At 43.2% G+C, this 12,913-nt stretch overlaps 1 protein-coding gene across 1 annotated transcript in view; it reads left to right on the top strand.

Moving 5' to 3' along the window:
* Positions 1-12,913, top strand: part of MYO9A (myosin IXA) — a 130,913-nt gene that overhangs the window by 38,497 nt on the left and 79,503 nt on the right. Inside the window, 5 exon segments of the mRNA XM_015418905.1 lie at positions 1,294-1,383; positions 5,864-5,980; positions 10,698-10,832; positions 11,360-11,481; positions 12,420-12,561. Coding sequence (XP_015274391.1) covers positions 1,294-1,383; positions 5,864-5,980; positions 10,698-10,832; positions 11,360-11,481; positions 12,420-12,561 — 606 coding nt within the window.

Below are 12,913 nucleotides of genomic sequence, written 5' to 3' on the forward strand. Positions count from 1 at the left end.
GGGGGCGGGGCTTCGTCGTGTGCCCCGCCCCCCGTACCTCACCCGGGGAAACTGCGATCCCCCGCGATCCCCCCCGAAATGACCTCTGGTTTGTCTACATCAATAAAACCCTGGAAGAGATTAAAATGTCAGTAAAGCAAGTAAAAAAATAAAAACATTAGCATCCCTTGAACACAAAGTCAACCAGTTCTGGATGGCCAATGGTAAAAGAGCGAGGTGAAGTTCCTGGGCCAGGGATTTCCATAATCTGGGGGTCATCATGGAAAAAGGCTTGCTCTGAGTTCTTACCAGTCTCAGATCTTTTACTGAAAGCATGCAGAGCAGGGCATCAGTAAATGATTTTTGCTCACAGCCAAATTCATATGGGTACCCTATACTGAATTAAGCCATTGGTCCATCAGGATCAGTATTGTCTACTCAGACTGGCAGCGGCTTTCCAGTGTCTCTATCTATGACCTACTACCTGGTCCTTTTAGCTGGTGCTGCTGGGGATTGAACCTGGAACCTTCTGCATGCCAAGCAGATGCTCTTCCACTGAGCCACAGCCCATCTTCTTTAGAGGTAGCTCTGAATCATGTAACTCTTTCACTTCCTGACTCATGAAACAGGAGGAACTGTACTGTAATGCGAGCAGCCTTGAGAGGGAGGGACGAGATAGTAAAGCACTTTGTGTATTAAGTGCTCCATAAATTATTGCTCCGATTATGCTGCCTTTTGCAACATTTCTTAGTATACATACATGGATTCAAAAAGGAGTAATCTAGAAAACCGAACACATCTATGGGCTTCTTTGTATCCGGGGGTCATTTCCTGCAGGAGCACTCTGGCAGTAAGGAGCTCAGGGGGCGGGCACATGCAACAAGCCCCGCCCCAAGCTCCCAGCAGCCCTCAGTCAGGCCATTAGGAGCAAGAAGCAGCCAGGTAAGTTGCAGAGGCCCCCCCCCCCCGCCTGCCTTCAGGTACAAGCTCTCCCTTCTCTGTGAGGGCAGATCTGCACGTTGTCCTCCCCATAGTTAGCAATCCAGAACAGTCTAGTGGAGCCTGAGCGGTGGGTGTTGTCTTCTGACACACTTCCAGTGATGTCAGGGGGTGTGGCATATGCTAATAAGTTATGCTAATAAGTTATGCTAATAAGTTACGCTGATGAGCTCCTGCACCTCTTTTTCTACGAAATGACCCCTGTTTGTACCTGTGCATTTAATATTGAGTTTATAGTCTGGATAACATTGGATGAAGATTTGACTTCTTCTGTTGGTTTCTTGAATTGTAACTGATGGTGGATTTTGTTTTTAGGTAAAAGAAGAAATGTTGTTTGAAGCACTCGTTACCAGAAAGACAGTGACTGTGGGGGAGAAGCTTGTATTACCCTACAAACTGGCAGAGGTATCAAAATTTGCATTTGTGGAATTTCGGGAGGGAGGCTAGGAAAGAGCGGGTCCTTCTGAGGGGGATAGAAGCTGTGAAAGGCAAATGACGCTGTTTTGACTGAATCCACTGCTTATCAATATCTGAGTAAGAATACATCAGACTGAATCTTACATATGATACTTTTGACCTCTCTGTGTCCTGGGATTAAAACCAAGCATTGGATTTATCTACTGACTTTGCTGCACAAACAGCTGTGTTGGATTTTATTTGCTTTTTTCATTGTTCAGTGGATGGCCTGTATTTGCTGCATGCTTATAAATGTGTGCCTTAATGTTCTTGTATCCTCTTAAGTTTGGTTATCATAGCACGTACTGGCCAACAAAATGTTCCAGTTGCCTTTCCAAGCTGAGCAGCATCTGTTCACAGCTTTTGCTTTCAATGATGTATCTTCCGTGATCAGGTGGCCTGTCAAATCAGAAATTATTTCAGAACTATTTTAGGCATGCGAAACAGATGAACAAGCAACATCTGTGTTTTGTAGAGCTGGCAGCTCTGGGTTGGGAAATACCTGGAGATTTTGGGGGTGGAGCTTGGGGAGGGCGAGGTTTCAGGGGGGGGGAGGGACCTCAGCAGGGTATAATGCCATAGAGTCTACTCTCCGAAGCAGTCCAGTTCCTCCATGGGAACTGGTCTCTGTAGCCTAGAGATCAGTTGTTAGAGTGGGAGATCTCCAGGTGCCACTTGGAGGTCGAAAGTGTGCTCATCCAGCCACACCCACCTTTAGCTTCTTATTCTGTTTACCTTGTTTGTTGTCAAAACCCAGGGCCTTTTTTTGTAGCAGGAACTCCTTTGCATGTTAGGCCACACACCCCTAATGTAGCCAATCCTAATGAGTTTCTGCTGTTGGGTGTGTCCTATTATGCTAATGAGTTCCTGCTGGGCGTGGCCAACTTGGGAGCCAGCCGGAACTCCGTTCCTGTGCATTCCTGCCCAAAAATAGCCCTGGGAGAAACTATCTAGAAATCTCTCCTCCTGGGTTCTGTAATCTCTCAGGGACTTAAATTGGTTAATTTCACAACTGTGTTCAGTAATCTGTGTTCCTGGATCGTTCACACTCATCCTCAGGGTGTTTTTTGGGTGTTTGTTTGATGGGGATAGTTTACAACGTTCTCTGAGAATTTCCTTATGTAGTGACCCAGGCCAGGCCTGTGGATGGCCCAGCTTTGCCATTCTCGTTATTGGCACATTATTAACACTAGAGATCACAGTAGCAGTCTTGAAGTAAGTTTGTTCTCAGAGCTCCGCTAGACTCTAGAAAGCCTTTCTAAGCCAGTATTTATTTTGCAGGGCTTCTCCTGAACGTGGGCTGTAATTACCTGATTAGAAAGAAAAAGGAGTGACGGCAACACATGCCGATTTCTTGTTCCTTTTTGGGTGGAACCAGGAACGCAAGCGGCAGGATGAAAACCTGCTGTTTGAAAGCTATAATCCCTCCCTCCCCAGGAGAACACTCTCTTCTGAAGAAAAGTGGGAGAGGAACTGCTGGCAGAGAGATACCAGCATCCCGTGGTGCTCGGCAGGTCTCCGGGCTAAATCCAAGGAGCTTTCCTCCAAGTTGAGCAGCTCTTCCGCCAACGGAAGAGCCTCTTAAGTTGGAGGAAGTCTTCTTAGGCTGGAAGAAAGCTTTGTTCAGTGGAGAGGCAAGATATGGGTAGGATCCACCCCTCTGTAATTAGTTTTTGATGGCAAGTTGAATATGTTACAGTGTGATGTCGGAGTCATTGTGATCCTCGCCAGCTTCCTTTGTGATGCTGAGGCATGCATGGTCCCAGGCAGTGCAGAGTTCAACCCTTTCTAGACTGTAAAGTGGTGGGAGAAGGATTATGGGTAGAGTGAGACTGAGGCTTTTCATCTTTTCAAGAGGCACAAGATCAAGTAAGAATCCAGGATCAGTATAATTTGGACCAGCAGATCGCTTCTCTCTCTCTCCCCCCCCCCCCCCCCACCTCACCCAGGTTTTTATTTCTGTCTAGTATGTTTGGCTGTGTGGAACTGAGCGTAGGATGTGTAATGTCACGATGATGGCAACTAACTTATCCCAAGTAATTTGTCATTGTAATGTGAGTGACATTTCAAGTGATTTAAAATACTTTTATCCTGGGCTCTCAAGAAAAATGTGTCTGGTCTGACCTAGAATTTAAATCATTTGGTTTCAAGGTGTGCCAGACTGGTTACTGAATCTTGATTAGAGCGAGCGGAAGCCACCCAGAAGAGTTTCAATTGCAGCTGAAATGGAATTTTAAATATATTAATGGTTCGACTCCCTGCCTGCGTCAGCGCTCGCTGCTCACTCTTAACTCATCATTTTGCACTGTTAATGTTTCATTACAGATTCATGGACGGGGAGCAGGACATTCGTGTAGCTTTCAGATAGTTCCCAATTTGCACTGCAGTAAGGAATGGCTCTGCTAAGCTGCAGTTGTGTCCTCACGCAAAATGGCGCAGCCTTTGAATTTACAAAATATGGGCTGTTCTGCTCCTTCTACTCTCCCCCCCCCCCGATCCCTGTTTTGTTCTTTCCTTCATTATCTTTCAAAATGGCACATTCCATTTCTGAAGTCATGTGACACCCCTGTATATAGTACTTTGGTCAATTCCAGAATAAGCAAAATGAACAAGGCACAAAGGGAAGATAATATGTATCCCCCCCCCCCAATGGCTTACGTTGAAAATATGTCTAAAAGATTAGCTGGGCTTCTGCCAAAGATGGCCAGCCTCCGTTGTGAGGATGCTGTTGTTGCAAAAGGCATTTTGATCACAATGCTGCCCTTTGAAATGGGACTTGAGGGGGAGAATTGAATCAGCAGAATGTCAACTGCAGGCTCTGTCCTCTTGGAATGAGGGTGTCCTTCATGCATACGGAAGCACGCACTGTGCAAGCAAACGGTTTAGCACGGGGCTCTATTCAAACACAAGGGTCTATCAACTATTCCAGGCCAAAGAGCAGCCCCCCCAAATGTCATCCAAGAGTCTGCTGTTGATGATTTGCACACGTTTGGCTTTGGCTGCTGGGTTGGTAGCATATGTAAGAAATGACATCAGTATAGGAAACGGAGGAAGAGAATGAGATGAAGAAACAGGAAAGAAGGGGTGGACAATATGGCAAGCATCTGCTTCTTTTTAAATTTTGGGTTTGTGGCACGTACTGAAAATGCTTATCATTTAACAATTCTGTTAAGCCCACACTGCTGGGTCTTAGGCTGTTTTGTTTCCTTTGATTCCTTGCTGCTTTTCAAAGGCTGCGCAACAACTCTTTGGCTTTTCCTTTTCACTGTTTTCTGCTGCTGCTGCTGCTTACAAAGGAGGATATCTGACTTTAATCAACAGCAATGTGGATGAGTGGAGAAATTATTCTCCGGGCTTTCCAACATTCCGTTTGAAATAATCTTTGGCCCTCATTTTTTGGCTTTGCTTAATACAGTTGTGTGTTTAAGTGTCTTGCCCAAGTTTGTAAGCGTGTTGCTCGTGTCATAGGGAACTGGTGGGTCTAAATCCAGGGATTCCTGATGTGACACCAGCACTCCTTAAGGGATGCAGGCAGGTAACCATGATTATTTCTGATGCCTACAATCCACTCCCATAGTTGTGCATTGATATCAGGGTCAGCTCCTGGACAGCAAAGGAAAAGCCAAGGCAGGTTGGTGATGATGAACTGCTACATAGCCCCTCCTGTTACGAGTATGACCTGGAAGCTTTTATAGGGGTCACACAACCTGTGTGGGCTTATTGCTGTTAGATAGGCTTTGATACCTCCAAGGAACTGAGGGTAGCATGCCTGGTTCTTCCCTCTACAACAGCCCTGTGAGGGAGTTTAGGCTGAGAGAAGGTGACTGACCCAAGGTCACTCAGTGAACATCGTGCGTAGGGATTTGAACCTGGATGGTCCCAGTCCCAGGCTGATACTCTACGCCCTGCACCAGACGGGCCCCCATGTCCCCCATTCTTTGGTCAAATCTCAGGGATGCTGCACAGAAGTAATCTACCTGTGGCATCCCTCAGGCTCCTCATTCAAATCCCTCTGTAACTATGAGTCCCAAGAACCATTGCTCCATTCCCAAGGACAGTTGACTTAGGAGGACCAATGCCGGAACTTTCCTGTAGCAGATTGTTAAGTTTTCAGATAAACATGAAGCTTTACTGTTCATCCCTCTCTTCGATGATTCTGTCTTCACCTGTTTATAACTAACCTCCCTCCTCACTGTGAGTAAAAGGTAAATGTAGGATCTCTGTGGGCTGGTGGGGAGCCCAAGGCCTGCTTTCAGTATCCTGGTATCAGACAATACCTTGGTAGTAATTATGTGTTTCTGGAACTGTGGCTTTCTTAGAACTGTATTCAGTAATATCAGTAGATTGGAATACCCAGTTGACTCATTAAAACACAAGCCTGTTGTAATGATCAGGCTTTATTTCTAATTATTTCTGTTTGATCTTCCAGGCTGTGACGGTGCGGAATTCCATGGCTAAATCATTGTACAGTGCCCTGTTTGATTGGATAGTTTTTAGAATTAATCATGCACTTTTGAATACCAAGGACTTGGAAGAGAGCACCAAGGTAATCCGTGTGTAAAACATGCATGCCTTTCAGTGATGAATGTTGTATGTGTAGCTGGTGAGAGTCTCTCTTAAAAAGGCAATGGTTTTACTTGTGTTCCATATACCTGTGTCCTAAGAGGGCCACGTTGTTAGCTTTGTTGACTGATATATTGTTATTAAGACAACTGGGTATTTTCTAACCGATGACAGGTTTTGTTGGAACTTATTCCTCCATTGAGAAAAACGAGTGAGCTCATGTAGTTGCTTCCCATCACAGAGCTGTTTACGAAGTCAACCTTTTTAACACAGAGAGGCAAAATGAACTGACAGCTGACAGTAATCTTGCCATGAACACGAAACATAGGGAGACCTGAACACAAATGTTATGCTGCTATTACATTTATCCCTCTTGCTTTTTCAGACACACTTGAGCTGCTACATGAGAAAATACCCATGGCTTGCTAACCAGCATCTCTTCAGAGGGGAAGACACACGATGCTGCTTTATTCTGAATCAGTATAGATCCACAAGGGTTAAGCTGACTCTAAATATTATGAAAATGCAAACTTTATTCAGGTGTACACATTTTAAAACTTAGACTCATTAAAAATATACCATTCAGACATAAAAAACTTCTCAACATTCATACATAGATGGGTTAGTGCTGTGCAACTGAACCAAACGCGTTTCGGCCCCTCAAAGGGCCTTCCTCAGTGGTCACAATTCCAATTACAAATTTGACATACATTCAACAAAATTTTTACATAAGATGTACATATACAGGAGAAGGCCAGATGTTGTTTCCTAAATACTGATTCCAAACAGAAAAAGAAGGAAAAGGGAAGAAAATAAAAATTCATTATAGTTTCCCTTATATACATTATTGTTAACTGAAAAATACTATATACTAAAAATAAAAATTACCTTCTGTATTTGTTTATTATTATTCTATAAGATGGGCCTCCAGTTCAGCCAATTAAAGTCCACCAATAATTCTAAATATGAAAGGGAATGAAATAATTCCATAAAGTTATATGTTTCAAAAAGGAATTCATTTTTTATATAATTTTTTTCTTCCAAATATTGGCCTACTAACCTGGTATCACAAACTTGCGTGAGTTGAATGTATGTCACTCCATCCTGTACAAATTCTGGTATAAGCTCCTATACTGGCCACCGTATATAGCATTACTGGGGTGATGCAATCACCAATTACTGTACATGTCAATCAGGAGAGATGCAACATAGAAGGAGGGGCAGAAGGAAGGGTAACCATGGAGTAAAGATGAGAGTGGGATTTTGTACTGACAATTATTCAAATATTTATAAACAGCCCATACAGAATTTATGCAACAAAGTCCAGATAATTATAAACAGCAAGTCCAGTCAACTTCCTCATTAAGTCCATATGGTGCCCATGTTTTCAATTTGCTGATCCAGAACAGTTCTCTACTGAGAAGTTGTACCTAGGGCAGACAACCAGACCTGTGCAAACTAGAATATGTGAACATCGCAGCTGCCTCAAGCTGAAAAAGCACTCTGCTCCTATGGTCAGACATTACATCGAAATGGGACACTCCTATCATCAACTAAAATTCTGGATTATAGAGATTGTAAAGACTTCAGGCCAAGATATACACAGAATACTCCTCAGAAGTGGTTACCCTTCCTTCTGCCCCTTCCTTTATTTTTAGTATATAGTAATATATAGTATATAGTAGTATATATAGTATTTTTCAATTAACAATAATGTATATAAGGGAAACTATAATGAATTTTTCTTTTCTTCCCTTTTCCCTCTTTTTCTGTTTGCAATCAGTATTAGGAAACAACATCTGGCCTTCTCCTGTATATGTACATCTTATGTAAAAATATCATTTGGCTGGAGATGCTAGGAATGGGAAATGGGGCTTCCCATTGTGGCCCTTTCTTACATGCCCAGGGAAATACTGATAGCCGCTTTGGGGGTCAGGGAGTCAGGGGGTCAGGGAGCAATTGTTCTCCAGGCCAGTTTGGCCAGGGATTCTAGAGGGTTTCTTTTCATTTCTTTTCGCCATCCTCTGGGCATGGAACAGGGGTCCCTGGGGGTGGGGTGGGGGAGGTATTTGAATTTCCTGCATTGTGCAGAGGGTTGAACTAGGTGACCCTGGAGATCCCTTCCAACTCTATGATTCTACAAAGCAGCTGATCCTGACAGATCCTTTCCTGTCTGGATCCAAGTGTTGCCTTCAGTCCTGGGCACTGAGTCGAATGCATCCTCTTGAGACGCTGAGTGATGTAGGCTTATTCTGTGCTGCAGTGATTGCAGTTTCCCTGAGCACCATTTGAGTTACTGTGATTTCATTCTGGATGCACGTGGATTTATACCCCAGGCTCATTTGAAAGATTGCTACAGTATGCTCTCAAGCGACATTAAGACTTATAAGCTCCTGTTGTTTTTACTGCTGAATATTAACGTGTCGCCTTTTGTTGATCCCACCAATCAGCTTAGGGTTATGTGCTTCATGTTCCCCAAGGTCAGGAAATGTAATATTCAGCACTTAGCAGATTGGAAATGAATCCCAATTGTTCAGGTTCAGTGTAGGTCATTGTTTCATTCTTGGTACGAGACTTGCCTGGGCAATGTATTGTTAACAGAGCCTGCTACTTGTAGCACTGAATTCCATCTCTGGTTTGGCTTTCTCGTAAGACAGCCTTTAGGGTATGGCAAAACAGTCCAGTTCTTTCCCATGCCTTTAGCTTATTTTTAAGCTTTTAATCTGCAGCACATAACAATGACCAGCACACTTCCGGAGTTTCTCCTTACATTTTGATTTGGTGCGTTTTAACACACTTATACGGAACTTGAGCTTGCTACCAACTTTTTAAAAAATGCTAACTTGTAACCAGGCCACTTACCAAAAAGATTCTTAAGATCTTGACAAATGCACACCAATAATTTTGTGCCCGCTGAGTCCTTATTTCCTGGTACGTCAAGAGGTAGTAGGTGTTCATAATGAAGATTTCTGTGGCTGGATATTTGTACCCTAGTGAAAATGGTCTGGAATAATTGTTTCTTGTATTCTACATACATACGTATCTGCCGTCAAATCACAAATGACTTATGGTGAACCCAGCAAGGGGCTTTCAAATCAAGTGAGAAGTAGAGGAGGTTTTGCCATTGCCTTCCTTTGCAGAGCCTTCCTTGGTGGTTTCCGATCCAAGTGCTGACCCTGCTTAGCTTCCAAGAATGGGCTATACCATACTGCCTTCCCTCCCATGTATTCTACTACAGAGTATTTTTCTTGATGTTACATCAACAGGTTATATCCAAAGGTGTCATTGTGACAGTGGACGGCACTTCTATGGAAGTAGCGGGCCCCCCCACCTTGCATGAGTGGATTTCCCCAGAGGAGCTGCATTCCACGCCATTCATGAGGGTCCTCTGACCCTCAGGAGCAGCTTTCTGGATGACACAGGGGGCGGGCAAATTGATGCAGGGTAGGGATTCTGCAGACAACAGCAGAGAAGGACCACCTGTCTAAAATGGGGAGAACAGAAGAGTGTAGTCTTTTGAATTCTACTTTTCTCAAAGCAAACTAAAGTGCTTCTGTAGTTCAGCATTTCAAAGAGGCCTTCGCCTGAAACTAGTTGCCCTGTGTCTGCCTATAGCTTTCAGCTTGATGTTAAAATTGTCTTTAAAAACTGCTCAGTGTTGAAGTAAATAAGGGGGAAATATAGACTTTTAATTAGCTGCTGTCCTAAAAAAGCAAGCATTGCATAAGACCACCTGGCTCATCTTTATTACTTAAGAAGAGGAGAGTGAAAATAAACATGAAGCTGGTCATCTAATTTTCTAAATGCTCTTCTTTGACAGGCCCATGTATTATTTTTGATGCAAGTATGCTGCGATGGCCCATAATTCATGTCAAAATAGGGGGAAAGTATGCACATTTTTTTTTAATACGCCCAGTCTAAAAATACCATTGAGCAGAGAGGTCAGCCATATAAGTCTTTATTAAAGTGTGCTCCCTGGATATATTTTAAAAATCTTGTTGCGGTTGTTTACAACCTTTGGGCTTAAGGGGGGGGAAGGATTATAATAATCTGGGGACAATAAATGGGAATGTCAATGTCAGTCTTGATAAACTACTTTGAAAAATTGTTTGGGATTGGTGCTTTGTTAATATGCATGAGCAGGGCCTCTGTCCAGAGCTGCTCCTTACTGGTATGGCCTCAGCACTCCCTTTGCTGTCTAGTGGATTCATCCAATCTCTTACATTGGGACTCTGCTGATGTTCTCTGACTGGGCATGCTCTAAATTTACACGTGTTCACTTTGGGAAATCAAAGCAGACCTATGATGGAGGTTTGCCTTGGAAAGGGAACTTCCTGGAAAAGCTTTCAGCAGTGTCCCAAACAGACAGCATTGTGGCAGATGTAATTGGTGGTATAAGGCAACTTGGTATATTCTGATGTCTTTGGACAATCTGGCAGGTTCAAATATTTATTTCATTTATATCTCGCATTTGTCCCCAATGGGGACCCAAAGTAGCTTAACGTGTTCTCTTCTCCATTTTATCCTCACAACAACCCTGTGAGGTGGTTCAGGCTGAGAGTGTACAGCTGACCCAAGGCCACCCAGCAAGCTTTCACGGCAGAATGGTGGGGATTCAAACCTGGCTCTCCCGGATCCTAGTCTGGTACACCACACCACACTGGCTATTCCTATTTCACCATTTCTCTTTTCTGTTGCAGACTTTATCCATTGGCGTACTTGATATATTTGGGTTTGAAGATTATGAAAGTAACAGCTTTGAACAGTTCTGCATTAATTTTGCCAACGAACGTTTACAGCATTATTTTAACCAACACATATTTAAACTGGAGCAAGTAAGTCCAAAAGTATTTTACATCATTACTACTTCTTCTTTCTTCTTTTTTTTTTTGTTCAAATTTTCCCCGAATTCAGCTTCACTACAATATATCTGTCCATTCTTTAGTATGCTAGTTTTATTGTACATAGATTAGTGGGTAATTGTGAGTATAGTCTTTGTAGCGAGGAATGCACATTCAGCAAGGGCTACTTCACATGTAAAGATTGTCCTACACAGAAAGTGGGGGGGGGGGGAAAAGTTGTGCAACCCCATGTCTGGAAACCCTGTGTGTGCCCATTTTGTTACAGTTGTGAGTGTTCAGAAGCCACATCGCAAACAGCTCTTGGTTGCCAGTTTGTTCGGTTTGTCAGCACACAACCTGATTCCCCCCCCCCCAAAAAAAATATATATACCTGAAGAAAAAAATGGAGTATCTGAAAGTGGTAATGATTGACAGTTTGCTCTGCTTTCCCTGTGAGGGCTGCTAAAACATTACATGGGTTTTTTTTACCTTAACGCATGCGAACTCTTCCCCGCAACCAGGAGGAGTACAGACTCGAAGGCATCAGCTGGCACAACATCGACTACATAGACAACTCTGGCTGCATCAACCTCATCAGCAAAAAGCCAACCGGGTTGCTCCATTTGCTGGATGAGGAAAGCAAGTGAGTATGCCATCTTCCCGCACTTGGGAGCATCAGTTTTCAGTTTACCAGATTGAAGATAAAATGGCAAGCTGTTAGGGCTGCTTTCCCCATTATATTTTTGCTTGCCTGGGAATAACCTTCCACGTAGATAAAACAGTAGCACTGGGAAAAGAACAGCCAGTTTTCAGATGATCCTACCGGGATCCTCTGCAGAGGCTGTGATCTGTCTGCTCTTGCCTTTTGAACTAAGGTGGTCACCAGAGGCTGGGCCTTCTGTGTCATTGGCACCTTGACTCTGGAACTCCCCCCAGCCAAACACGAGGAGCTAAACTCATTGACCTCTGGGTGCTAGATAGACACATCTCCCCTCTCGTCAATTCTGCCTTCTGTATTGGATTTTGACATTGACTTTGACTGCCGTTAATCTTTTAAAGTATTTCTTTAAATGATGCTGCCAATTATTTTAGCTGGGCTTTTAACTAATGTTCATGTTAATGTTTTATTGTTTTTAATTATAGAAGGCTGTAAAACTGCTTTGCTAGCTAATTTAACAGAGAGGCAGGATATAAATATTTTAAATGAACAACCTGCTCTTTATTGTTTGAAATGTGTTGTGAACATGTTCACTTGAGAGTACATTGATCAGGCCACCCCACTGGGCCAATGTTTTGCCCCCGCACCAAACAGTCTTTGCTGCTTACCCTCTGTGCACGGGGATAGATAAGAGGAATCAATTTTAGCCCTAAAGACATGTCATTGTCTGTACTATGATTTCTGCTTAGTGCGTTGTTGCAGTTCCCAGCTTGCTAATTAGCAGGCTCAGGACCTGTCTGTAATTAGAAGTTTCATGGGAATGACACTACTACACTTTTAAAAATGATTAATACCTGATCAAAATGTTTAGAAACAAGGCAGTTAATTTCACAGGCTTTTTATTTTTTTCCCCTCCTGTTCAGTTTTCCACAAGCAACAAATCAAACGCTGCTAGACAAGTTTAAGCGTCAGCATGAAGGAAACCCTTACATTGAATTTCCTGCTGTGATGGAACCTGCCTTCATCATAAAACACTACGCTGGGAAAGTTAAATATGGCGTGAAGGTCTGTATGTTCGTCGCTCCTTCCAATTGATCTTAAAAGGCCTTTGGTGTAGTTTTCAGGAACTCAGGATGATGCCTGTGGATTCCCTGGTTGTTCAGCAAAGTGCTGTTTCTCGGGGCAGGTGTATCACTTGGACATGGATTTTGGGGCCACGACTTTACCATGCTCAGGGTCCAAAGAGGCACATTTTAACTGGATCACTGATTGCCATTGTTTTTCCTTATTATCGTAATTAAAACGGCCAGCTGATGATGGTTGCATTTGTCGCATTGATTTTAGCAGCACTTTATTGTGTATATATATGGCAGCTTGGATGTGGCCTAATTTTTAAATTAAAATGCTGGCCTAGTTC

This window comes from Gekko japonicus, unplaced genomic scaffold (assembly GCF_001447785.1).
Source record: "Gekko japonicus isolate JY-2015 unplaced genomic scaffold, Gekko_japonicus_V1.1 scaffold150, whole genome shotgun sequence".
Classification (NCBI taxonomy): Eukaryota; Metazoa; Chordata; class Lepidosauria; order Squamata; family Gekkonidae; genus Gekko; species Gekko japonicus.